The sequence below is a fragment of the Colius striatus genome, chromosome 1, assembly GCF_028858725.1.
Source record: "Colius striatus isolate bColStr4 chromosome 1, bColStr4.1.hap1, whole genome shotgun sequence".
In the NCBI taxonomy this organism is placed as follows: domain Eukaryota; kingdom Metazoa; phylum Chordata; class Aves; order Coliiformes; family Coliidae; genus Colius; species Colius striatus.
In genome coordinates, this window is record NC_084759.1 from 23,169,042 (window position 1) to 23,195,729 (window position 26,688).

General features: G+C 41.9%; 1 protein-coding gene across 9 annotated transcripts in view; it reads right to left on the minus strand.

Moving 5' to 3' along the window:
- STARD13 (StAR related lipid transfer domain containing 13) overlaps window positions 1–26,688 on the minus strand; it is a 298,693-nt gene that overhangs the window by 106,320 nt on the left and 165,685 nt on the right. Inside the window, exon 1 of one of the 9 annotated variants that reach the window (XM_061993659.1) lies at window positions 7,911–8,135. The exons of the other annotated variants lie outside the window; for them this stretch is intronic. Within the exon in view, the coding sequence (XP_061849643.1) occupies window positions 7,911–8,079 (169 nt within the window). The 5' untranslated portion in view covers window positions 8,080–8,135. Of the gene's footprint in view, window positions 1–7,910; window positions 8,136–26,688 lie in introns of those variants that run through there. 9 annotated transcript variants of the gene reach the window in all.

A 26,688-nucleotide genomic window follows, 5' to 3' on the forward strand; every position in this document is an offset into this window, starting at 1 on the left:
TCCTCTCCCCCATGAACTTGCTCTGGGTTGAGCTAGACGCAGAACACCAAACCAAGCCACGGAGTCATCTGCTTAGGGGAGCACGGGGTACTCCAACTCACCTCCTACCTGTTTTATTTAGCGTACAGACATGTCCACTCATGCTCAGAGGGACATATTCCTGCCATAAGCCCAGTACCAACACAGGAACATGACATGTTAATACCTAACACCTGCAAGCAAGAGCTTCTGGATAATGTGGATAATGCACATGGATAAGGAAGGGAAAATAGTCAGCAACTAGTGAAAAACCTCAGGGTGCAGCGTGTTCTGGGGAGTTTGCAAGAGCAGCAACTCCCTTGTAGAGAAGTGTTAAGAGTAAAAGCTGTACCATCATCCTTGCTTCTGGATACATTCAGCAGTAAAAGCTGTACTGCAGCCTTTACGGAAATGCCTTTCCTTAATGAGAGTGTGTCATATTTTCCTGCAAATGTGATTCCTTGAGAAGGAAGCTAGAGAAATCCCCCAGAAAATGGCAGCTTTGAGTGGTGGCGGATGCTATTTGGTATGTTTGTGACTAAAGAGGATAAAAGCTAAAAATAAGTTAGAGATTCTACTTTGAATTTAAGATGTTTTTTCCTACTCCTAAACCACTCAAGTCATAGAGAATTAGAAGTAAGTGGGGCACAATCAATAAAATAAACAAACCATGAAAGACACTAGTGACATATTAAGACGGAAAAAAAGTCAGATACCCATTAGGCCATTAGGGCTAAATGAGAGAGACAACAATAATTATATTCAGACTTTGCTTCCAAATCCTGCAAACTTTGCTCACACGAAACAAAACTCCCTCCAAACATAATCCTATTAAAAGAGAGCACAACTATTGCCAAAGGCCTGTAATATCTAGCTCATTAAGACAATACCAGTTGACATTATTAGGATTTATTATTTTAGGTCCTTAGTACTGAGGAAGATTCATCTGAGTAAGTTGAGTCCTTCTTTGGCAAAGGACTTGGAGTGGAAAGCAAAACGTCTGGTATGTTCCAGCGAGGCAGCTTCCATGCTTTAGCAGATGGTATTTACTTAAGATGTACTGCGCAGTCCATATTTTAAACTGATTTATTTCTCCAAGTTCTCCTAACTTATCACAAGCACAGAAACTTTTGCTCATCTGCGGGTGTGTTAGTCAAAACCCCGTGTAGTCTGAAGTGATTTTCTTCTCCTGGCAGAATTAACCTCCTCAGTCCTGTAACAGATGTGAGACGGAAAATCCGCAAGATGTTTTCAGACTGAGGCACTCACATTCTTTTCAGCTAAGCCACAATGCTCCTAAGTTCTCTGAATCATGCTGTCTGTTCTTTCAATAGCTTCTAAATAGCGCAGCTCAAGGTGCCCAAGCCCTCCTCTCCCCCACTATATTATGGTGTGCAATTATCATTGTAACGATTTGCCGTACTAAGTTCAGTCAACCCACTGAACAGAACCTGAAAGGGAAAACTCAACAGGTTTTGAAGCAAGAAGTACAACATATGAGAATTTTACGAGGCATGAGATATACTGACTTGCATACATTCAAATATCTGTGAAATGAGTATAAATACTAAATAACAGAGGTAGCATATACTGGATCAAGCCCATAGGCCATGTAATTCGGCCTTTTACCCTGAAAAGTAGCTATTACATCATGTAACAAACACAACTACTGACAATTGTTTAATAATCTAACTACAAGGGACCCGTTTTCTCAGTCCTTTCCACTAGAGGCTTAGATACTAATCTAAACATATTGATGCCCTATATGAAACAGCTCGGAGAGTTGTTTAAGTGCAAATCAAAGCCCGAGAACATTGTTTGACATAAGTAATATAAAAACAATGACTAAGATGCTATCAATGACTTCACAGTTTGTATCTGAATCAAAATGAAAAAAAAGTCCATAAGGATTTATTGCCTAGAGATAAAAATAATATCTGTCTGGAACCTAAAACTGCAGATTTTTTTTTAAATAACATTTATGTTGCTCATGGTACAAATACCACACTCTATTTTCAGAGATTTATATGTAAATACAGACATAAGAGTGTTCCAGTAACAAAAGTGCTATATACAGATTCTCTTAATTAATCTATTTTTTGTGAGTAATTTGTATTTTACTTCTGCTATGTAGCATTTTATATACCCCAGTGACTTACCACTTCTTCTAAATTTAAACTAAAAAAACCCACCCCAATTATTATTACTCTAATGATTCTTTTATTGAGCATACATCCTGAATTTACTGGCTTAAATGTCTTTTAACATTACTGGCTCTAATTATACAATAGGGTTAATGTGAAAATGAAAAGTCTCCTCAGTGATCAATACAGAAGATTTATAGCACAGCTACAGCTGTTCGTTTCACCACAAGCAGTTTCAAAACAAAAATGTCTCAATTTAAGATTTCTCCTTGGCTGAAATCCAGCTTCCAGTGAAATCAAGAGCAAAAGTTCTGTAACTTGAGAGAAGAGCCAAGATTTACTCCTTGGTGTGCAACCTGCATGTGTCAGCAGAGCTGTCACCGACACTCGGTGGCTGTAGAGTTATAAGGCCAGAAGGACCCACTATCATCACTGAGTCTGATCTGCAGTACCACACAGACCATTTCTTGATACATACTACACAAGCATTTCTTGATAATTTCAGCTTTTGAACCAGGTAGTGGCTCCAGTAAAGGTTTCTCCCTTTCAAATGTCTTGTCATCTATGAAGCACAAGTTTTCAAATTTTAATTAGCTGGACTGCAATCTTTCACCTTACTATTCAATTATTTTCCTTTTTTTTTTGAACAAATACACTTCAGGGGACTCTGAGTTACAAATATCCCTCAGGATATTCACATTTTTTTGTGTAAACCTTTCACACAAATACTTCAATCATTTTAAAGGACAAGTTTAGGAAAAAACAAATCGAAAAGAAATCCTGAAATTTAATAGGAAAACTCTAGTTTCTCCAATTCTTGGGGAAATAGAGTGTGTAAGGAAGGAAAGGTGATGGTGAAGAAGCGTCACATGATGTATGGTCTCAGTTTCTAATGGACCTTCAGATACTCCAAGAAACAGGCTTCACAAACTTGACAATCAAGACTTGGTATTGTTTAACTGACCCAAGATCCCTCTGCTGTAAGCACATGCCTGCCCTACATGCATCTGACACTGGAGAGGGTGACAGATCATGTCCCAGCTGAGGTCTGCAAGGCAGCTCTGGAGCTGAGGATGTTCCTCCAGGTGCCCTGGGTTACCCTAGCCCCCGACCTGTCCTCTCTTGTGTGCCTGAGCTGGAGCACAGACATAAGGCTGCTGCAAGTTGAGGGTTTAACAGAAACTTCAAACTGGCACTGCCGTGAGTTGCCCTACAAGCTAAAGAGGCTGTAGATCACTGGCACTGGTCAGAGACAACCTAAATGAGGGTGTTTGTATCGCCACCACCAAGGATGAATCTTGTTGGTTAATCTTCTACTTTCCTGGATTCAGATAATGAGGTTTTAAGATAATCTGGTCAGCACCCAGAATATGGGAAATGCTATGGTCCACGTTGCCTGAACAACCACATTTTGTCCTCTTTGTTATGTCTGACCAAAACCACAGCCTCTAATTATACAATTGCATCTGATTTGCTGTCTTCAGAGATGGACAGGTACCCTGCACCTGTACTCAGGTCCAGAATGTGATCTACTCTTTTTTTTAATGCAGACTTCTCTTTTTGAGTATGAGAGCATATTACACTCACATCCCTCTGTAACACTTTCCACAAATTGTACTTATGTTTGGAAAAAAAAAGAATTAAACATCGAACTAGCTCCAAAGGGAAGAATACAGACAGAAAAGAGCCTGGGTTTATACCTCTAACACTCGCTCAAACCAGACAAACACAGATGACACAGGTAACAGCACTCATAAAAGATCAAAACTGAACTTGAAACATATAACTGTATAAAACATCTGCTGTGTGTTGAATGGAGAGTTTGTCTTGAAAAGTTATTTTGAGATCGCTCCATCGAACAATTCCCTTCAACTGCTCTTGTCTATGGACATAAACTGAGACAAATCACTGAGCTTTACTCACCGTGGGCAGGAATTTACCCACTGAGAATAGGAATTTGCCTTATTTTCACTTGTTCCTTCATATTATTTTCTTACTGAAAGTGCAGGCTAAGAATCAAATTCTACTGTAGATGAACGGAGGCATTTCTTTACCAATGATGTCTAGCTGTGCTGGGGCCAATGTGGCTTTGTTCACCTTGACTCACATGCTGCTTATTCTGCACAGCCAATGATTTCACTTTTGCATTTTCAGAGTGCGACCTTAATTGTTCATTACTTTTTGCCTACAGCTACTTTTAATATTTTTGTTCTGCACTGAATTTAGCCATTTACTGTGAAAGAAATAACAACTTTGTGACTCATGTAATATAAATTCTTGAAAGTCACCACCTTATTTATTTAAAGAGAACATGAGTAACCATTAATGAATTCTCATACTGTTACTGCATACACAGCTTGAATAAATACCTCAGACCAAGCATGCTACACCCTGTTCCTTAATGCTGAGGCATGTGTCCCCTTCAGCATGGAAACTAACGGGCTTATAGGGGAAAGGGAAGCATCAAAAGATCGTATTTTGAAAATACCTATTTAGTATCAGACAGATAATAACTACTCGTATTCACAGGTCACCACATAATTCTGCCTCAGGGAGTCGGTGGTGTATGTAAACCAAATATTTAGGACTTTCAGAGTATGATTTGATTAAAATAACAGTCTAGTTCCTTTCATTTCCCTTGTGGTGGATTTTTTTTTTAGAAATTATTAAATAGCGTAATTCCTCTAATGATTCATTTAGTTTATTTTTAACTAACAGCAAAGGAAAGCACAAAGGAAAGCTTTTCAGCAAACGTGTTTTTAACGGAGGAAGAAAACTGCATTGCAAACATGACAGAGTACTTTAGCATTGTTTAGAATAGTACACACAGCTGATGACAGAAACGATGGCAGTATATGCAACACTTTGTATTGCACTGCATTAGTGAGTGAGGTTCCTATTCTAGAATGGAAGCTTTAACTACTTTGTATGTTGCAAATTGGATACACTGAGACTTTCTAAATCATTCCTTTCACTGTGGAAAAATATCCCTGATGTAAAAACCTCAGTATTTCCTACTGTGGGTGCCTCCAGTCTGAAAACCAGCAACTAAAAAACATTTGCACAAGGAGGAGAGAGCAGGTATTTGAACAAGCCCCAAGGCAGCTTAGCACTTAAACATGTGGCAGACCTGTTTTCAGCAAAGCAATTAAACAGGCAGGATTCACCATTCCAGTATTAAAATACAGGCTGGATGTTTTTCTAAACATATGCTATAATTCAAATGATTAGATTGAGGAAATGCTAACACAAGAACTGGGGTAACAGGGTTCGAATACTTTGTCTTAAAATGCACAACTCAAGAACATACAAACTCAAGGAGACTAAATGATGATTTACATGCTTTCCTCAGTAATGCGACTGAAAGCAAGGTTTGGTTGTCATGTTGCACCTCCTTACTTTTCTATACATTCTTGATAAGTTGTGTTATGGCACTCCATTAATAATGAATCCCACTTGCCAATGGGGTAAAGCTCACTCACCTCTAAAGGGACAAGCTAATACCTTCATCCACATTACAGTACTCTTCTGGTACCCTCTGAGACTGTGACTGACTGCAGTACCACCACACTGCTTACCGTCTGAACAAGGCAAGCACAGAGGGTGACATGCTGATCCAGTAAAACCTGGTGAAAGTCTTATTGCTAACTGATGGGTCCAGGGTTTTCCTCCAGAGTGTAAACTGAACGTTTCCGATTGAAAGACACTTCAGATATTAGCTAGATACTAGACTTAGGTTTTTTGGTATTGCTAACACAGCTATTTGTGTCAAAACCATTAATCATTACTTGGGGCACTGGAGAAAAAAATGTGTCCCTTGCCTATGTTTTTGCAGTAGACGCATATATTCCTACATATGGGCTCATAAACAGACAGGGGTGTCTATTTGCACACATCATTTCATTAGTGTTAACGAACAGACGCTTAACCAGCAGCAGACTCTGTCCCCAGCTTTCCATCAGTAGAAGAAATGAAGGAAGGGAAAACGTATTCTCAGTGATCCAAAACACACAAGTATTTCATATAAGGAATAATAACAAGTATCACATCATCAAGGCGCTATGCAAATGTAATTTCCCAGAGCTCTGTGAAGAAGAGGTTAGAAAGCCACGGCAGAGGTCATTCACCACAGACTGACCATCCATGCAACAAGCTGCAGGAAGAAAAGTTACAACTCGGAAACTCCTCCCTGTCCCACCAGGCAGCCTCTCGGAAGCCTCTGATGGGGTAGGGGTTACAAGAGGGAAGGCTAAAGAGCACTGTGACAAGTAGAGGAGGTGTGTTAATCCATCTCATCCTCAGCTGCTGCTTGAAAATTGAGCTGCTACTATCAACCACACACAAAACATTCTCAAATAAACCTGGAGAGAAATAAATTACATTTTCTTTCCATTCAATCCAAGTTGTACACTGGGTACACAGAATGACATAATATCCTTCCTGAAATGAGAGCAGCAGCGAGGACCAGTATCCTTCAAACACGACCAGTTCCTGAGACCGCCTTGCAAACAACCGTGTTTCCATAATTGCCACAGAAACTATCTTTTACATCTTTTTTAAAAGCTGGCCAGAGAATTACAGGGGCTTTGTGTTTTGGTTTTCTTTTAATAAATGCAATAAAAGTTTCATCACTATCTGCCTGTACATCTGCCAGAGTTTGACAGCCACGGATATGGAGAATTCTTACTGGAAAGCAACGCACAGAAGTAGCCACTCCATTTAATGGCTGCTGGTCAGAAGCTCACGCCAAACTTGGTGATATTCGCCAGATACGACAGTAAAGGACATTAAGTCCATGCCTGCTCCTAGTTAGCAGAATCAAACATCTTTTTGCACGCTGCCAAGAAAGTGACCGTTACCTTCAGGATTTGGGTTTTTTTTCTTTAATGACAAACACATGACATACTCTTTTTCTGCAGGTAGGATCACACACACTTTGGAAACCGGCATTCGTGGAAATGGGATGCTGTACAAAACTATAATCAATACAAAACTATGTATTGATTTGCTTTTTGATCTGGAAAAAATCCGTACAGTTGGCTTCTATTTGCATTATCTCTTTGCATTAAATGATTTTCAAGATGATTTTAAATTGCACACAAAGGTCAAAGCATTTGCTATGAGGCCAATCTGCATTTAGCTTTAGAGTCGTAGATATACACTCAGAGAAACAAAATCAATACGTCTGTAGTGACTGCCCAGATAACTGCGCAAGTAGCTGCAGAAAGCCAAGTCAGCAATTATTTTCAAGGACATGTGACAAGTTTTCTAATCCTCTGACAGTTACACATGCTTGTTTCCAAAGGATGTTATCCCAGCTGCCTTCTTCCAGCTGCTCTGGACTTCTGCTTTGTTTTTAACTGGATGATCCTCTGTTTCCTCTCTGTGCTTTACCATGGGCAGGTTTTACCTGTAGCAACCGGAACAGATGTACTGATGCCAGTAACTGCTCTGCCAGTCAGAAAAGACGAACTTCAGCACCTAAGCTACTGCATAGTTTATGATTAAAAGATAATGCAGTTAAATAGCTAATCGCACACCAGTGTTTGTCTCCTCGGTGTGCGTGTGCAGGAAGAGAAAGGTAAGAATGACTATTTCAAACTCTTGACTCTAGCCAGATGAGTGCAGAATAGAAACAGGAAAAGAGCCTGAAATATAAGGCATTAAAACCAGTTTCTCTTATGAAAGTGGGGCTCTGCAGACCCAGCGACACTGCTGGGCTAAGGAGTGCTTCTGCCAGTAACTCACCTTGCTGGATTTTCGTCAGCAGCTGGTGCCGGGCGAGAATCCTGCTCGTCCTGTAGGGAGGGCGCCGGGCGGTTTGATCGAATCGCAGGTACATCTCCTGGCCCTCAGCTGACACCGAGTTTAGGTAGTAACACCCGGTGCCCGACGTCCTGGGCACCTGCTTAAACATCTTTACTCCTTTAAAGTCACTCAGTCCGTCTCCGCTGTGGCTATTCCAGATTACAATCAGGGTAATGAAAGGAGGGAGGCAACAAGCCCTAGGGAGCCGAAAAGAGCAAGCGCTTTAAAAGAAAAAGGAGTGCCAAAAGCTACAACTCAGGATTCCTGCTTCTCCCACATGATCCGCACGGGCCAATCGCTCCGAGTCCTGCCCGTGGAAGCGCGGCGTGCCGAAGCGGGCCGGCACACCGGCCCCGGCAGCCCCGCAGCAGCCCCCTGCAGCCCCTGCAGCCGGCCCCGACCCCGGCCCCGACCCCGCGCCGCGGGGCTGCACCGGGACGCCGCGGGGCTGCACCGGGACGCTGCCCGCAGCACACAACAGAAAGTTGAAGACACTCGGGAATGCCTGGTTTAGAGTACGCAGAGCTGCAGGAAAACTTTTCCTGCTCTGCTCCACACCCACCAGCTGTCGACTCATCGCTGCAGAAGATGCCCTCACAACTTCTCTAAAAATCATACCCTTCTTTGCCAAGAAAAAGTCGGGTTATGAGACGGCTGTCTGAATCCGCAAAGCCACACAGTACAACGAGCGCTGGAACAAATGAAGCCCTTGGGATGAAAGAATAAAAATCAACAACGCCTAGCAGCAGGCACTCAACAGTAAACAAACCCCAAAATTCCCTAATATCAGTGTTACCGAGAACAGGTCACAGCCTGGAAGAGAGGAAGGGGATGGAGAGATTCTCTGCTCTTCAGGTTCCTCACTATAACATCTTTCGGTTCTTGTAACAGAGAGAGATGTCTGTTTTCATTCAACTCATATATCAGCCACTGAGTTTGCAAAACATGCCACTTCTTTAGTTAATCAAATGGAAGCTGAACATTGCCATTTTTATCAGCAAGCGAGCAGCAAATCTGAGTAAAAATACACCAAACCCACTCTCCTAGTATGACTGTCAAATAATTTTCCATTACATTTTAAAATACCAATATTTTGGTTTAATATACCCTTAGCATGAGCTGATTTCTAAGGAAGCTGAGCTCTTGCCAGGAAGTTTTGTGATCGAGACAGTTTCTGATACGAGGATGACTGGCCCATGGGAAGTAATTTCACAGCCTTGCAGATCAGCTTCACAGTATCACAGAATTGGCAACCGTGGGGACTCAGAAGGGTCTTCCAACCACCCCACTGAACAGGTTCCTGCCAAAACTCACGTGCAGGCAGCAGGGGAGGGGAAGGCACCGGTGAGGCAGTGGGGTGGCAGGTCAACCAGGATCCTGCACAGTTCAGGAGCTATGCTGCCACCTCCCAAATCTGTGCCACTTCCCACAAGGCCAGTGCCAAGCTAGGGGATAAGGAGCTGACAGCACTGCTGGAATGGCTGCAAGCCCCCAGCAGAAGGGGCTCAACCCCCATCCCAAACCACAGGGGATCTTGACCTCCTCGGACTCTACTTGGACATCTACTTGCCATGACATTATTGTTGGCACTGTGTTCTCTGGCCCAATAATATGGCACAATATGCCTTTACAAGACAGAGCTCTCCTCCTGCTCCCATCCTGGATGAGGCCACCCAACAGGGCAGGGCTATGAGGTGGCACTGCCTGGGACCTTCATGCTTGCAAAGACCAGGGTCAGGCTAGTTTGCAAGGGCAGAGGTACCCACCTGAACATGTGGAGAGGAAAGGATGGTTGTCTCTTTCACAGTTACTAAAATTTTGCTCTGTGCAAACCCCTTGGGGCAGGGTTTTACTGCAATGAAATCTGTTCTCATTACACCTTAGGGATTTTATTCCTAATTGATATGGGACTTTTGCAGTGCCATAAAATGGGGAAGTATAATTCTGGGTACTAGGAATTTTAAATGAGTGCTCTAGACTGAATGCCTCCATTATTTGTTATTACCATCCACAGGACCTGCAAGTCCTGTAGAGGCTGTTTTTTTCTCCAGTCATGGTTGTATGGTCTTCTATGAGACTCCCAGCAGGGACTTAAAACTCGAGACAAAAGAGTGGCACGGCTACCATCTATCCTCCCAAACAAGGCTGGTCCCTGGCAGCCAGGGAGTGGGAATGACCAGTCTGCTCCCTGTCTTGCTGTGCAAAGCGAGAAGCAGGATTGCTGCACAGGTGTGAGCGGGGAGAGCTTGAGCAGCAGGGAAGGGATGGTTTCTGTTCCCATCCCAGTGTGCCAAATCAACGTGTCAGTCACCCAGCTGCTATCTTTTGAACAACAAATATTCCAGAGACTCCTAAGTGTTGATGATGTGCACAGTATCTATCCAAAGAGTGATGTGAGTAAATTTATATTTGATTAATCTACAGTCCTTTGATCTAATTCTACTTATAAAATGCTACTGCTAGTGGAAAAAGCAATTATTAACATTTCATAGGACTCTTTACATTTTCATAGGGATTTATTTTTCTGCTGGAAAATGCATAGACTTTTCACCTAATGGTATTGTGCATTTTTCCTTGCAATATTTCCAAAGACTAGGAAGAAGTTCAATAGAAATGTAGTGCTTCAAAAGCTAGCCCAAAGAAATAAAAACCAAGGTAAGAGCCCGAGTAAGGTATTGACTAGAGAAAGAGTCCATTAAAGGCTAAACATGCCCAGTTACATGCTTGCAACAGTGAGCAACGCACCAGTCCCACTGTCCCTGTAGCTGCCTTTCCTTCCCACATCCCTGTCAGAGTGACAGGGCTGAGCTGCCCTCCCAGCTTCCCCAGCAGCACATCTCAGTGCTCACAAGGACAGAACGAGAAGCCTCAGTTGCAGGGTGACGACTTTGCCTTCTTCCCAGACATGAGGGTCCAAACGCAACTTGAGAGCTGTGGAGCGCTGCCTCTGCCGAGGCTGAATTCTTTGGCTCCACTCCAGCACTCACATAGTAGTCAAATAAAACAAGAAACAACACGAGTTAGCTGGTCTTGCGGTGCTCTTTTGAAAGCTCCCGTGTTTGCAGTTTTGCATGGTGGAGGAAAGAAGTAGTCCTCATTGCATACTTTAAAAAATGACTGTCTTCTCATTCGGTGGCTCCCTTGACATTCACTGCTTATTTTCAAAAATGTGTCATTCCAATGAGGAAACCCCTTTGACGGTCAATCTTTCAGGGAAAAAGTACTACAGAAGCCTAAGCTGTTATATAAGAGCTACTATATTAATATTTCAGTCTCAGTCTGAAGAGAGTTCTTGGAAGAGTTAATAAAGCAACGCTGAACTTCATGCTAATGCATCTCATAAAAGCACTTCAAAATAAAAGCTTCCCTGTGCATTTCACAAAGGCTGTGGGGAAGCCCCAGCAGACACCTGAAATTGCTCCTATCACGAGAAAAGTACAGCCCATGAGATGGAAACCCAGCCCCCGTTCCCGTGCCGTGACTGATCCATTCAGGAATAGAGATGCCTTCATAAAATCACAGCTGGAATTCAGTGATTTTTTTTTTTTAATGTAACATCTACATGTGACATCTAAAGTGATAACTGGTGATTTAATGCATACTGAAATTTTCTGGAAGATCAGGAATCTTTACTTAATGGCTTATTAACACAGCACAGTGCTGTGTCACACCTGCGCAGTGTGACAAAGTCAGCTCCAGGATGCATACTCTTCCCTGTATGCATTCCTAGTCAGAACTGCAACACTTCATTTTCTGTTCATTGATTTTTATGTCCCTCTGCCACCTTTTCATCCTGAAATTACATTTGGTGTGACAGAGTAAACTATTTGCAGGAAAAAAACGCCCCAAGGCTACCCACATATACCCAAGTATCACAGGCAGTACTTGAGATCTGCCCTCCTTTCACTGAGAACAGGATGCCACAATCAGCTGAAGAGCCCAGGACCATGTTCTCTAGAAATGCTAAAATAGATCTGATAACAAACTATTCACTTATGACCAGTTTTTCTGAGCAAAACAAGAGTGTGAGTTTCTATACACTACCTTTGCTTTAGACTATTACTCACACAGGCATGAGGAAACACTACAGGCAGCAGGGTAGTTGAGAGCAAATTGAGGTGAACAGCACTTTCCCACTTGTATTCCCATATATATAACAGGATTGCTTGCACACACCTTCTGAGGCACCCCTCCTAATTAACTGTGAGATAGGTCCATGATGTTGTACCTGGCGCAGAGTTCTCTGGGCTTGGATTGAACCTGCCGTTCTCACACAGTAATCAGCCACTTGATCTTCCCTCCGTGACCCGTTTCCCTTTTATTGTTAGTTGCACTTATCTTGTTATATCACATCTAAAATTAAATGGCAACCTGATGGCTTCTCTTCGTTTGAAAGCACTGGTGCTGTGAGAACAGCACAGCTTCCTAACCACGGGAGGAGCACAGTTGTTATTAACATTAGTGACATGTTGTTAGGAGAAGCCGGAAACTCTTGTTTTCAAGTCCCAGAAGAAAAAAAAGTCATCCGTCTGCTTTTAACTTGTTGATCTCTGTATTCCTTTCTAGAATTCTTCAGGTAGAAGAACAGTTCAGTTTCCTGGACTATGGCCAAAACATCAATGTCATAGATATGCAATATACTCTCTATTGGACATGAGAGTCCTAGCCACATACCTTATCCCTAGCCTATCCCCATGTCTTTTATTTTGTTCCTATATCTGCCTTCACAGATGCCTGCTCAGCAGCTCATCTGTTAACAGCAAGCAGTTCCTCGTATCTCAAATTTAGGAAGAGAAAAATGTCATCTGCAGAGAACCTAAAGTTGTGTATACAATGAAGGTTTCGCCTACTTCACGTGTTTTGAATCCTGTCTCTGGAACTGGGACTTTTAAAAGCAGGAGTTCATTGCCTGCTGTTTAGGGAAAATGTTTTATGTTTGAACACAGACATTTGTTTGAGAGCTGAGCTGGGATTACTATGGGCTGCAAACTCATTTATACAGGGCATGAAACAGCAGGGTCTGCAGAGCAGCCAGAAATGTTTCCCTCTGGCTCAGCAGCACTTCGACCCTCTTCCTAAGGCTGTGCCATGGTGCCAAAGATTTGTGGCTTCTTTGGGGCTGCCAGGAATTGGACTGGGACAAAAGGAAAACAGTTTCTGTGAGATTTCAGCATCACAGCAAAGCAGGATGGAAGGGGCTGATAGCTTCAGAGCACTACAAGAGGGAAAGCCTCATACTGGCGTGTTCTGGAGGCAAGTCAGCTGCTACATCAGCTGTCTGATAGAGAGTTTTAAAAATGAGTAATGCTAAGCAAAGCTTTCTCTAATGCATGAAAGGCAGGCTTATAGACACTCCTGACAAACTTCAAACCAGAAAAGGCTTCTGAATTGTACATTATATCCTTTTCCTCTGTTCTAGCATCCCCATTCCAGCACCAGAGGATTACCATTTGCATGGTAAGATCCACATGTTTTGTGAATAGTACCGGTATAAAAAGTATCTCCTGACTACAAAGCATTAGTGGCTTGACTGAATCACAGAAGGCAGCTCTAATGCAAGCAGAAGATTAGAAATTATATGCAGGCTCAGTGCAACAACAGTAGTGCTTTTATGGGCGCAAGGGATGATAGAGAGCAAAGGGAGGTAACTGCCTTACCAGCCACCCAGTCAATTTCACAAAAACAAAGATACGTGTAAAAAAGTCAAGAACATGAGGGTTGTGGCAAGACAGGTGAAGTGATTCCCCTCGAGGAGCTGAGGGATATTAAGTGAACAAAATAAACTATAACAGATTTGAAAAAGGCTCCTCCAAGATCCTCTTCCAAGAGATCATACAGAAGCTCAGCTATCAGGGATAAAAAGGAAAAGGCCACTTGTAGCTTAATGGCTGCTTAAAGGCAGGAAACAGAAGTAGTAATAAATATTCTTTGTTCACAGTGGGATGAGGTTCCCAGTGGACTCCCACAAACATGAGCGTTGGAACCTGTTCTGTCTACTCTCCATACATGATTTTATAAAGGGATTAAGTGGCAAAAGTGAGGTGGCAAAACAAAATGATGATACCAAATTAGCCTGGCACTCAAAGCAGAAATTGGCTGGAAACAGTGAAAGTTCTTAAAATATTGATTGAGAAGGCATTAAAACTGTAGGTTTTGAGTGCTGATAAATGTACCAGATGAAAAAATCCCACCCTAAAGGTACACAGTGCACCATACACAGTGATGAGATTCAATATCATCACTGAGAAAACAGATTTTGGATAGGCTTATGAAAATCCAACACAAATGCTCACTAGGAACAAAAAATTTTAACAAAAAAGACTTAAAACCTTTTAGAAAAGTAATTAAGAGCATACCAACAAACATCATTACCCTATTGAAAAGGTCTGCCCACCACTCAGTAATGCTGGAGTCTTTAGGCACAGGGAACTGATTGTGGGGCAGGTTCAAAAGGAACAAGCATAAATACTTTTTCACATTTGCACAGCTGACCATAGAAGTCATCATTAGAGGATGCTGTGGCTTACAGAAGTTAGAAGAGTTCAAAAAAAGATTAGGTAAACTTCTGTCAGAAAAATCTAGCAAGGGCAAATAAGCACAAAATTCCAGCTCGTGGCTCAGGTCCTCCCCAAATCACATGAATGCAGATAAGGTATATAACGTATACAGCATGACTACTGCTTTATCGGTGCTTTATTTTCCCCAAAATACTCACATCTGCCTGCTGGCTAACACATAACACTGAGTTGGATGGAACTGTGGTCTGACTTGGAGCAGCCAGTCTGAATTCTTACAAGAGCTCACCAGCCTGCAGCCTCCCACCTTGGGCAACGTAAAAGTGTGATCCAAACAGCACTGCTAGTGCATAAATGCGTCAAAATAATCGCTCCTGTGGTCTGTGACTGGAGTCTGTGGAATAGCCAGTATTTCCCTGGGCACAACCTCTCTGTGCTCTCTTGTCACATTTGCTGGTGATGTGCAAGCTGGTGGTCTGGTGGCCACAATGACAGGCTCAGAGGATGTGTCCTTCCTGTCCCTTCTGCTTTCCCAGGGGAGTTAGAAAGGAGCAGGCACTCCCAAACGGTGGGTAAAGTCATTGGAAGAGGTCAGTTGTTTCCTCCAGTGCCTGGCTGCTAATTTAGGCATTACAGTCTCACTCCTGTTCAGTTGTAAACATAATATTTTTTTCTCCATGAAACCACACCAGCATACTGGCCTTAGCTGAACTCTTCACAAGCCAAGAATAGCCAGCATCCCACAGTGTGAAGTCCCTAAAAACAGCAGTTCTCAACAGTAAATTGCTGGGTAATAAATAGAGATCAACTTTGAAGTCAAAAGAGAGGAAGACCTTTCAGGTGGCAGACCTCTTTTGCCAAAGTGTCCGGGAGAGTATAACAACAGGAATGAGCTAAAAGTAGCTCCCATACCCTTAGTACAACTCCATCTGCTAAATCTATACCCAAGTTCAGAAAACTAAACCCCAGGAACTGTGCAAATACATTTAAGTAGTGGTGGGCTAACACACATCCTAATCTCCCCGTCTCACTAACAAAGTGTTTGGATAACACAGTGATAACATAAGAAAGTGTTTAGATAAACTTAGCTTCTTGTGTTATCCAAAGACATTGTAAATCTTGACACAGCCCTACTGCTGGTGTCACTCTGAAGCACAGGCAAACATTCCTATCTCAGATGAAGGTTCGTGCCTTCAGACTTCATGTGAGGGCTTTGCTATTTATTTTCTTTTCAACAGGACTCCAGGACCATGATGATGAAATAGGCAAGAGAGGGAATATTGAGGTTTTGAGAGGGTTTTTTTTTGTCTGTGATAGAGAGATGATGCCAAAGTTAGATTTTGTAACAACAAAATAAAATCCCAACAAGACAGAGCAGAATAGCTCTTGGCAACACTATTTCAAACCCAACAGTGTGGGACTGGTGCATGGGAACGTTAAATTCTCCAGGCTCTCTGAAATGAATGAATATTCATTGTATGATTTCAGTCCCTTGTCCAGTGGGACGGATGAACATGATGGTTAGGGCACAGGATTGCCTGGCAATGACTTGCTGTTAAGACTTCAGGGAAGTTGTATAACCTGTCTCTGTACGAATTTCCTGACTGATAACAGTAATCTTTGCCTTGCTTAAACCTATACGTAAAAAAAAGAACAAATATAACTTTGTAGGCAGACTCATTTTCCTTACAAGCAATATCAGTCCACTGAAGGCAGGCTAAAGTCTACTCTAACTGCATCAACTGAATAGAAAATACCCTTCAAAATAGTCCTACACCTGTAGTGGGTTTCTTCAGATGAGACATTTATTGCCCAACCTTGCAGAATGCTGTGGATTTCCCAATATGTTATTCATTGCATGTTATCGTATCTTATAAACACTGTAACAAGGATGTAGTGTCTGCACTCGTGTCTCCACAGAGCAACATGCACAAACCGATAAGCTGGGTCCGGACACTAGGGCTGGGCTGCAGCCTGGCACACAAGGAAGTACTCTGCAGGATGCATATCACAGAATCACAGAATCTCAAGGGCTGGAAGAGACCTTGAAAGATCATCCAGTCCAACTCCCCTGCCAGAGCAGGGCCACCTAGAGTAGGTCACACAGGAACTTGTCCAGGTGGGTTGTGAATGTCTCAAGAGAAGGAGACTCCACAGTCCATCTGGGCAGCTAGTTCCAATGTCTCTTTTTTTTTCCTACAGTCCTCAAGCCAGCCCCTCCAAGACAGCCACTAGGTGTAGCAAAGCCATCCTTTTGCAGGTTATTCTTCTGGGGGACCCAGGAAAGCTGGCGTCTTGTCTGATGTGTGGTGGTGGCAAGTGTTCTTGGGAGGGATGCTCTCTGCAGAAGCTGATGACCCTTTTTGCCTTCAATTCTCCCATCTCCCCAATGAAGCAAACCGAATTAAGCCTTGCGGTAGCCAGCATTCCTGGGACAGTGCAGGATCATCCTGCCTGACACATCCATGCTGTTGATGCAAGGGGGAGCAAGACCACTAAATCCAGCACAGAGCTGAGGTCTGTCCCCTTGGGATCAGGGTATGTGCTTGCCCATGCCCTGAAGAATAGGCTGCATGTGACATTTTCTTCCCTCTCTCAGATAACTATCTTGGGCATCCCAGAACCAGAAAACACTATGGAGGAGTAGTGAATTTGTTCATTAGACCAGCTTTATGGCTGACCCACCACACTGCTAGAAGTGTGACCAAGACACTCGCACACTTAGCTGGCTGCATAACTTCAGGCATACTGATGCCTACTTGACAACCTCAGAAATAAAGAAGCTGGGGGAATACAGGATGTGCATATATCACATCCCTCACTGAAAGGTAGAATTTAGCATAATCTACATCAATTCCTCTGTACAGCACATTAGATTTCCCCTGTGTCTAAAACAGAAAACACAATGCCCATAGCTCTAATCTCAAATTATTATTTTTTCATATTAGAAAATATAGGAGTATCAAAGTTTGTTTTGGTTTGGTTAAGAAAAACCCAACCCACCAATAATCCCTGGCCGACCTTGCACAATAAACCATGAGTGGAACAGTTTACAATATAAATAGATGTTCATGAATTGGATAAGTCCCTGACCGGGATTTTCTGTCTCCCAAAAATTAACTGACCTGTGCACAACTCAAGCTTTCCATTTCCAGACTCTGTATTTCTTTCTTGCACTCTTCTCTTTTTCACTTACAGTTTACACTGTGTTATATAGATACCACAGAGCTGATGTGTCTCACTGGATAAAGTCATTTTGGCCAACAAGCTGCAGGTGGGTTTTTTTTTCAAGAGTGGAAGCCTGCCAAATAGCAGAAGCAATGCAGAGAAAAGAGCTTCCCATAGCTCCCTTACCACCTACGATACTGCTTCTCCTAAGAAAGATCAAGCATTCTGTTCCTTTCCTTCCCCATCCCCTGCTTTTGGAAAATGTTTCCAGTGAGGAGGAAGGACGAGAGAGAGCCTTAGAACCTGCAGCAGGTGAATGCAGGCAGGTGAATTATTTTCAGCAGACATTCCCTCCTTTTCCCCCCTGCCCTCCATATCAGCTGTACTGTCTTGGAGCATATTCTCTTTCTCCACCTCTCCCCTCTCTAGCTCTGTACACCTACACATTCCTTTGCACGGCCTCCTCCCTCCTCCAGGAACCACTTACCAAGACTTCTTCTCCTCTGTTGATTCCACCTCTGTTCAAAACAGGCATACCAAGGGAGCTGGTTGATAAGGTCCATGCCACCTGTGAATTTTTTACTCTCTCAGTTCCTGTGTGATGACAATACTGCTGTCTACCCTCTGTTTATCCTGGCATCCTATCACGCCCCTCTACCAGCCTTCCTCCCTGTCACACTTTCTGAACATACAGCTCTCTTTTAGATCAGTGCCAGTGTTCCTTATTTGTTGTTGTCTGCTTAAAGTGTTGCTCCATGTTTATGGAATGTAGTTTTACTGGAAAAAATCCTTGGCCAAAACCTTCAAAAGGAACTACTCATCTTAGGATGATTTTCCATGACACTTGCAAAACTCTGACTTTCTGGGAGCATTGGTTTCCTCAGTCTGAACAGAAGATCTCTTTGAAGTATCTCAAGTGGGGCAACAAAAAATTGCAGAACTGAAATTGCACCTGACCTTTGAAAAAGGTTGGTCCTGTTTATGTTTACCGTTTCATCTTGTTCAATTAGATTTTGACAGCTGTTCTCAGCTATTAGAACATGAAATTAAAGCAAAACTGGGCCTGAAAAAAGTTTCCAGACCATATTGCTGTAGAAGCCTGTTACACCCCACCTGAATTCACTTATTACCCTCCAAGTGCCGAGGATTTGCACTCATGTAGCTGAGATCAGAATTTGTTTTCAAGTAATTTGTATATACTCTCTACTTGGATTGCAAAAGAGAGACATTCATGTATTTCAGTCTTTATTTTTCCTCTTATGTCCTGGGGAACTTAGACAAATAATATACTGACTGGTTCCTAATATGTCTTAAACATAATAGGCTGGATGATAAATTAAAACCAAATTAGAGTTATGAAGGTTTTGATTTCAAACTGCTAGTAAGTCACTATTGCTTTAAAAATAAACTTTGTTCCCACTTTGCTCAGACTACTGACAGTTCATGTGACAGGGAGACAACTCTGCCTGTCACACCTGTGAATGACTTTAAAATAACTTTTTAAAATAGCAATTGTGATGTGAGGGATTACACGTCTCCAGAAGATTACAAACGGGAAACAAACTCTTTCTCACCAGCTTAGGTGTAGCTCAGCTAGGAAGTGCACAGTCACATCATAAACCTCCCTCTTAACTTTGTTCCTAATTGGCAGCCTTGTTAACAACATTAGCAGAGAACTGTTTACTGAAACCTGGAAGCTAAGAGGTCATACCATAAAACTTGTCATATCCACATACTCTTTCCTAAGTAAGTATCCACTAGCAGCTGTTGTGAAAAATAGGAGAGTAGAGGCTGAGGGACTTTTGCTCTCACCAAGCACACTGTACCAAGTACAATTAGTGTTCACATGTTAGGTAACTAACTAGTAGTTTGAAAAGCCAACCTCGAAATGTACTTTCAAACATGCAGTACAAAATCTGCATGCCTGCTGCCCTTGTGGTTTAGCTAAACCAGACAGAGATCACAAATTAAATCACACAGCTTTCATTATGATAAATTTGGCATGTCTTCTAAAGACACGTCATTCGCAATCTGCCTCCCCAGAATAAACTGGAAATGGAGAAACACATTTATGCAAGGTCTAGGTACATTGGCTGGTTACTGTCAGAACATGTAACTTTAAGTGCATGTTCAAGTGCCACTGAAGTCACAGGCACCTTGTCAGCTCCATCTCCTGCTGTGCATACTTGAGCAGGTACCTTAAAATGAAGACAGAGATGCTATAAGCAGCAATCTCTAAAATTAAACTTCAGTAATGTTAGTGGCTCACTGATTTCCCTATCAAATGCACTCAGGTGGCAGATGAAGAGATGGCTCTTTGCATGTCACTGATGCAGGCAGGTCTTTGGTGCTGCCACATGGCCAAGATTATGGAAAGAAACACGCACTACCAGAGGGCAATTCATCCCCCTTGTCTCGCACGCCTGTTTCAAGATGACAGGACTTGCCTTCAGAGGTTAACTATTTTTGTCTTGACTGTAAAGGACTCTTGTGACTAGCTCAGTCCTTTTAGAAGGCACTGCCACTAGACTCACTGTTTTTAAGTCAGGGAAGATGCTTTTCACCCTGTAAGTTATTTATATCATGAATCAAGACTGTGTGGATAGAGCATAGCATTGTTCTTGTACTCCAAGGACTAAACTGAAGATTTCTTAAGCATCTCAGTCAGTACAGCTTAGGTGACTTGGCTGCAACGTTCCCATTTTGGGATCCAGCCTTGATCTGGAGATTAAGTTGAAACTGTACTTCACCAGGGTTGACAGGTATGTCAGTGGCTGTGCCATGTATCCCAGGAAAGCCAGAGAAATGCTGATATGGATTGCATTCACATCTTCATTGGCAAGCCAGGTCTTAGGATGTTGTCATTGGGATGGGTGTCTGTCTTTTCCATTTCACTAGCAGGGTCTGCACGGAGAAAGACTGAAAACTGCCATGTGCTCAGGAACCCAGTGAGGAATTAATTGTTAATTTTAAGAGAACTGCTGTATTCCACAACTTCCTACTGATTATTTCTGACTTATCAGGTGATTGCTGACACTTTCATCCCCTGAAATTCTGTGGACATGTATGTTTTTACTCAGGCACCTACTGGTTAAATTAATTCAGAGACAATACTTCCGGTGCCAAACAATGCCCTCTATTGAAGAAATAAGTCATTTGAGTATGCATAAATAGAAAAGGTTGTAAAAACAAATAGGGGAAAGCATCTGGTTTGCAACATCTTTGCACAATTTGCAGTAGCTAAATCTGGAGCCAATTAATGACCTGTTTATTTTCCAAAATTTCAATAAAATGCCTTGGCAAAAACTTAATCTGTCTCTGGAGAACATTGTACTTCCTTCCATATGGTGCCCGATCTGTCACAGCAATAAACTTCTTCCCAGTTTCAAGTCCCCTAAAGACTGCACTGACTGATCCTTTCCATAAAAGAAGAGATAATGGTTCCAGCCCTCTAAAAGTCATGATCCTACCTTAACAGAAAGCAACACAGAGTGAAAGTGTGAGAGTGCCCTGTGTTATAGTCTCTATTGTGATCCAGAATCCAGACATTTGAAACAGTTCCCACTTACAATTCATACCACTTTTTAAAGAATTCCTCTGAATTTGATAGTTTCTTTAAAATGCTGCTATGTCATGATTAGTGTATATGCCTTGGCTTTGTAATACTTGTCCTGCTGTCCTTGTTTAGGGAGACTTCAAAGGAAACAGCTTAGGCTCTTTTGTAATTACACATGTTTACGGTTTTCTATAAAACAAAACAGATGTTTCAGAGTCGATTTTATTTGGTGGTATCTTGTCTAACCTAGATTCTGAAATGTATTTGATCTCGGTTTGAATCAGATTAGGTGTAGTATCCTCTGTTTTACTGTATATTTATTATAGGCCATAAATGTGGATGTTATGGTACCTTCACATTCCCAACGAACCCATGCATCCTACCACACTGATCCGATAGATAATATTTTAAAGAAGAATATGCTGTTGGTTTCGAGGTTAAACGTGATAAAATAGATGAGTCCACATGAGTTAAACACTTAACCATTTGAATGAAATACAAAGCATTTCCAAAGCCTGAAGTACAAGCACTTGAAGACATTAGGGACATACAGAGAGAGCAGCCACAGTTACCAAAATACTGCTTCTGACTCTCTAAGAACTAATGCTTCTTTATTTTCAGGAGTCATGGAGTGAGTTGAGTCAGCATGATAAAAGCCATCCTTACATCAGAATTCAGAATGCTTCTGCTGATTTTGGAGAAGCTGTTCTTTATTTTAATGTAACTGGCAGAAAAAATAATGGCATGAATCTTTATCCAATAATGAAGCTGTAAGAATTCTTCCTGAGATGGAAACTGGGCAAAACCCCAAAAACAGCACTGCCAGGGCATGCAGGGGTGCAACTAGGAAGGCTACAGCCCTTCTAGAATTAAATTTAGCCAGGGATGTTAAGGACAGTAATAAGGCATTTTTCAAGTACATCAGCAGTAGAAGGATGTCCAGGGGTAATGTGGGCCCGCTGCTAAACGCTGAGGGTGCCCTGGTGTCTGAGGATGCAGAGCAGGCCGAAGTACTGAATGCCTTCTCTGCTTCAGTCTTTACGGCCAAGGCAAATGCTCGGGAAGCCCAGTCCGGCAAGGATAACAGGATGGCCAGGACAGCAGAGGACTTGCCCTGGGTGGAAGAGGAAGAGGTTAAAGACTTGTTGGCCAAGCTTAAAGCTCATAAGTAAATGGGTCCTGATAGGATGCATCCTAGAGTGCTGAGGGAGCTGGGAGCTTGCCCATATTGTATCATTTTCCTCTTTTTCTGCTACTTTTTTTAGAGAGCTACTCTGAAGATGTGCATTTACCTTCTCAGATAAGTGACTTCCATGAATGCAAAATATGTTTTAATATATGCTGAAAAAAGCAGTGCCAGCCTTTGCTGAAAATCCTCACTTTACTACATCTATAAAGACATCCTACGTTCTTTGACTTTATTTGTAAATAAAATCATTTATTGCACCAAGGCACAACTATTCTCCATTAAAAGCACTTCTTCCTAAATTTCAAGTGAATATCATACACACTCAACCCACAGTACCTTAAAGTCACTTACAACTCTTTCGTTTCATGCCCTGAGACAGACAGATAGGTCCATATTTGTTTCTGAAGTAGCATTTGCAAGTTGTGATTGCTGCAAAATATTTGCTACAAAAGACTGTGAATAGTTCACGGACTTGTCAGAATCCATCTGTTTGAGTCTATTAATGGGTGCATTCGCAGCTGTGGTCTTTCCAACATCATAAATAAAAAGTTTCTTACTATAAATCCGAGGGATGAAATCTCTCTGTAAAACAGATTTCTTGAGATAAAATCTGTTCTTACATTTAAAGAGACCTCTTCAAATGAGAAGAATATGCCCATCGCATATTCTTTCAGCAGTTCAGTGACACATAAAACAACTCACAAATAATTTACTACAGTGTTATTCTGGATAAGCTCTGAAACAGCATGTCATTCAGATCAGAGTGGAACTGGGATGGGGAAAGAGAGGTGCATTTACCAGAGAAATGAAAGGAAAGTTGAAAATAGCCTACAAACTGGAACCTCAACTCAGGTCCTCACTTCTCCATGTAGTGAAATCAAAATAAACTCACACTTCTGCAGTGCACTTTAAAGAAGTTTGAGCTAGGAACCAATGTGGGAGGCTCCTAAATCTTTAGGAACTGTTTGTTTGCTTGTTTGTAATGCTAAGTGTACTTTTGCAGTATTTTGAGATTGATTTTGACTTAACTCTTTCTCTCAATCTCTCATGTTCCCAGAACTGGCAATTACTCTGAATTTATTCTTACATTACAGCAACAGAAGATCAAACACAAGCTGCTCTTACCTCAGATTCAGACAGATCTACATACGATATAAGGTACATTTGAACTGTGCTTCTGTGATGAAGGTAATTTTCCCTTAAATTCTTTCTATAACAAAACCAATACTCCAGTTCTGGGCTTTTTTTTTTAAGTGTTTCTTTATTAAATAAGGTTTCAGTGTCTTCTGCATCATCATGGCCTAGGACACAAGTCTCTCCTCCCCAGAAAACATGCTGCTTGGATTCTGAAACATCAGTGCCATTCATTTAGCTCGAGCAACAGAAGAAATTGATTTTTAGATCTGTGACAAGTAAGATTTGCAAAGTATTGCCAGAGTTAAGAAAACTATTTTGAAGTTAGTGAACTTAGCTTGCAGCTAAAGAAATACTTGTGATTTAAACAAGTTTTAGCTAAGCATAAATTACAAGTGGTAGTGTTTTTTAAACAGATTAGGAATTAAATTGCTACAGCTTAAAGAAACATAATGATTGTAAGTTTCAGTGTCTCCTCTTCACACTACAGCATGTTGCTGGATCTGTAAAAATGACTTTTGGACACAAACACTTTTCTATGTACTTACAGTTCCACAATAGAGAAAAAAAAATATCAGTATCTCCATGAAATTATTAATTGAAAGACTATTCACTCTGATGAATAGATAGAGTAGGGCATGTTTTAGTTCTGATTGGCATGCTAGCTGAAAATATCTCATTTTTTAAATTCTCATGAATTTTGGTCTATTATAGTGAAAGTGTAGCAATTGCTGAAAGTAATTTCAAGCCTCTGTGACAAAGGATGGAGATTTCATTTGTACACGCTGCTCCAGACTAGCACCCTGCAGCTGAGAGAAGCCGTATCTGCACTGCATAGTTTTGGACCTCATGTGATTACCTTGGGAGCCAAACCCAAACTTTTTTGGCATGTTTTCTTGTTTTGAGTGACCCATATAATGTAAGAGTTTTGTCACAGTCCCTCAGTCTGTTTTTTTTTTAATGGCAATGACTAGGGGCATGCATTGCACACCTCTGCAAGTAGCATTGGGGCACACGGAGGTGATCCAGTTTAGTGAGCTCAGTCTTGCATAAACTCTACTGTAATTAAATGTGATTAAGCCCTGCTGCAAAAGCACAGAAAATAAGACTTCAGGATGGCACTCTATCTTTGAGGGTCTTAGTATGACTTGAATATTGCATTGTCTTATTAAAAGGGGTATTGTGTCTCGCATTCTGCAGTGCACGTTGTGTGAATGTACTAATCGATATTACTGTATGTAAATCACTGCCCTCTACTGGAACGACAGGCAGAGTAGTTCACCTTAAATTGATTATTACAGAAATGAATTACACTTGTTTTGGGAGTTAGGGGTCTTAGGGAACCAAGTGTCATGAATTATAGATGTTCCTCATCCCTTCTTGCTGCACTAACATTTGTGTGCAGTTAGTCTTTGTTTATTTGCAGTATAAGCTGCACCAGGATGGTCTGATTGTCAAAATATTTTCAGCTTTGAACTGTAAACAGAATGTACAAAGAAACTACAAAAGTATATTCTTCTTGGAGATGCTCTAGTATCAGTCACGGAAGCTACTACACTGTCATACTTCGAAATCTGTAATAATCAAAAGAAACCATTACAAAATCTTTATTAATGAAAACTAATATTCCCAAACCTAATTTTTCACAACTTGTAAGATGGGCATCACTTCTTTAAAATCATGAGACTGTCTTAATACTATAGCATTTTACAAAATGTATGTATTTTTTGTTTTCTGTCTTTTCAGACTCTGAAGTTCACATTCTCAAGCTTTTCTTTTCAAATTTGCTATTAAAATAGGCTCCAGTTTAAGTGAATGCTGTATAGAAATATGAATTCACATATGAATTCACAATGAATTGTGAGAGCAGTGGATGTCATCTACCTTGACTTCAGCAAGGCTTTTGACACTGTCTCCCACAACATCCTCATCAGAAAGCTCAGGCAGTGTGGCTTGGATGTGTGGACAGTGAGGTGGATCGAGAGCTGGCTGAATGACAGAAGCCAGAGGTGGTGATCAATGGCACAGAATCGAGTTGAGGGCCTGTGGCCAGCGGAGTTCAACAGGGATTGGATCTGGGGCCAGTCTTGTTCAACATCTTCATCAACAACCTGGATGAGGGGACAGAGTTTACACTCAGCAGGTTGGCTGATAACACCAAACTGGGAGGACTGGCTGATTCCCCAGAAAGCTGTGCTGCCATTCAGCGGGATCTCGACTGGCTTGAGAGTTGGGCAGAGAGGAACCTCATGAGGTTCAACAAGGACAAGTGCAGAGTCCTGCATCTGGGAAGGAACAACCCCATGCACCAGTACAGGCTGGGGGTCGAACTGCTGAAGATCAGCTCTGCAAAGAGAGACCTGGAAGTGCTGGTTGATAATAAACTACACATGAGCCAGCAAAGTGCCCTCGTGGCCAAGAAGGCCAATGGCATCCTGGGATGCATCAAGAAGAGTGTGGCCAGCAGGTCAAGGGAGGTTCTGCTTCCTCTCTACTCTGCCCTGCTTAGGCCTCATCTGGAGTCCTGTGTCCAGTTCTGGGCTCCTCAGCTCAAGAGGGACAGGGAAGTGCTGGAGAGAGTCCAGTGCAGGGCGACCAAGATGATCAGGGGACTGGAACATCTTTCATACAAGGAAAGGCTTTGGGAACTGGGGCTGTTTAGTCTGGAAAAAAGGAGACTGAGGGGTGATCTTATTAACATTTATAAATATCTAAAGAGTGGGTTTCAGGAGGTTGGGACATCCCTTTTCTCTATAGTAGCTAGCAAAAGGACAAGGGGTAATGGGATGAAGCTGGAACACAAAAAGTTCCACTTAAACATAACAAAAAGCTATTGTACTGTGAGGGAGCAGTGGAACCTGCTTCTGCAGGGTGGTTGGACTAGATGACCTCTAAAGGTCCCTTCCAACCCCTACCATTCTATGATTCTATGACTCAAGGGAATTAAGATACATACATCAGCACGGGAAATGGCCATGCTATAATAGAAAAACTAAAAAAATCAGGAAGAGCAAGATGGAAGATCTGTCACACAAGAAATGCAAGAAATACAAAATACAAGAAGACAAACATAAGTAAAATCACTGCTGTGAAATAAGGCCGTTGCCTGACAAATGTTGCACAAATGAAACTGTTAAATCATCTAAGTTCTCAGAA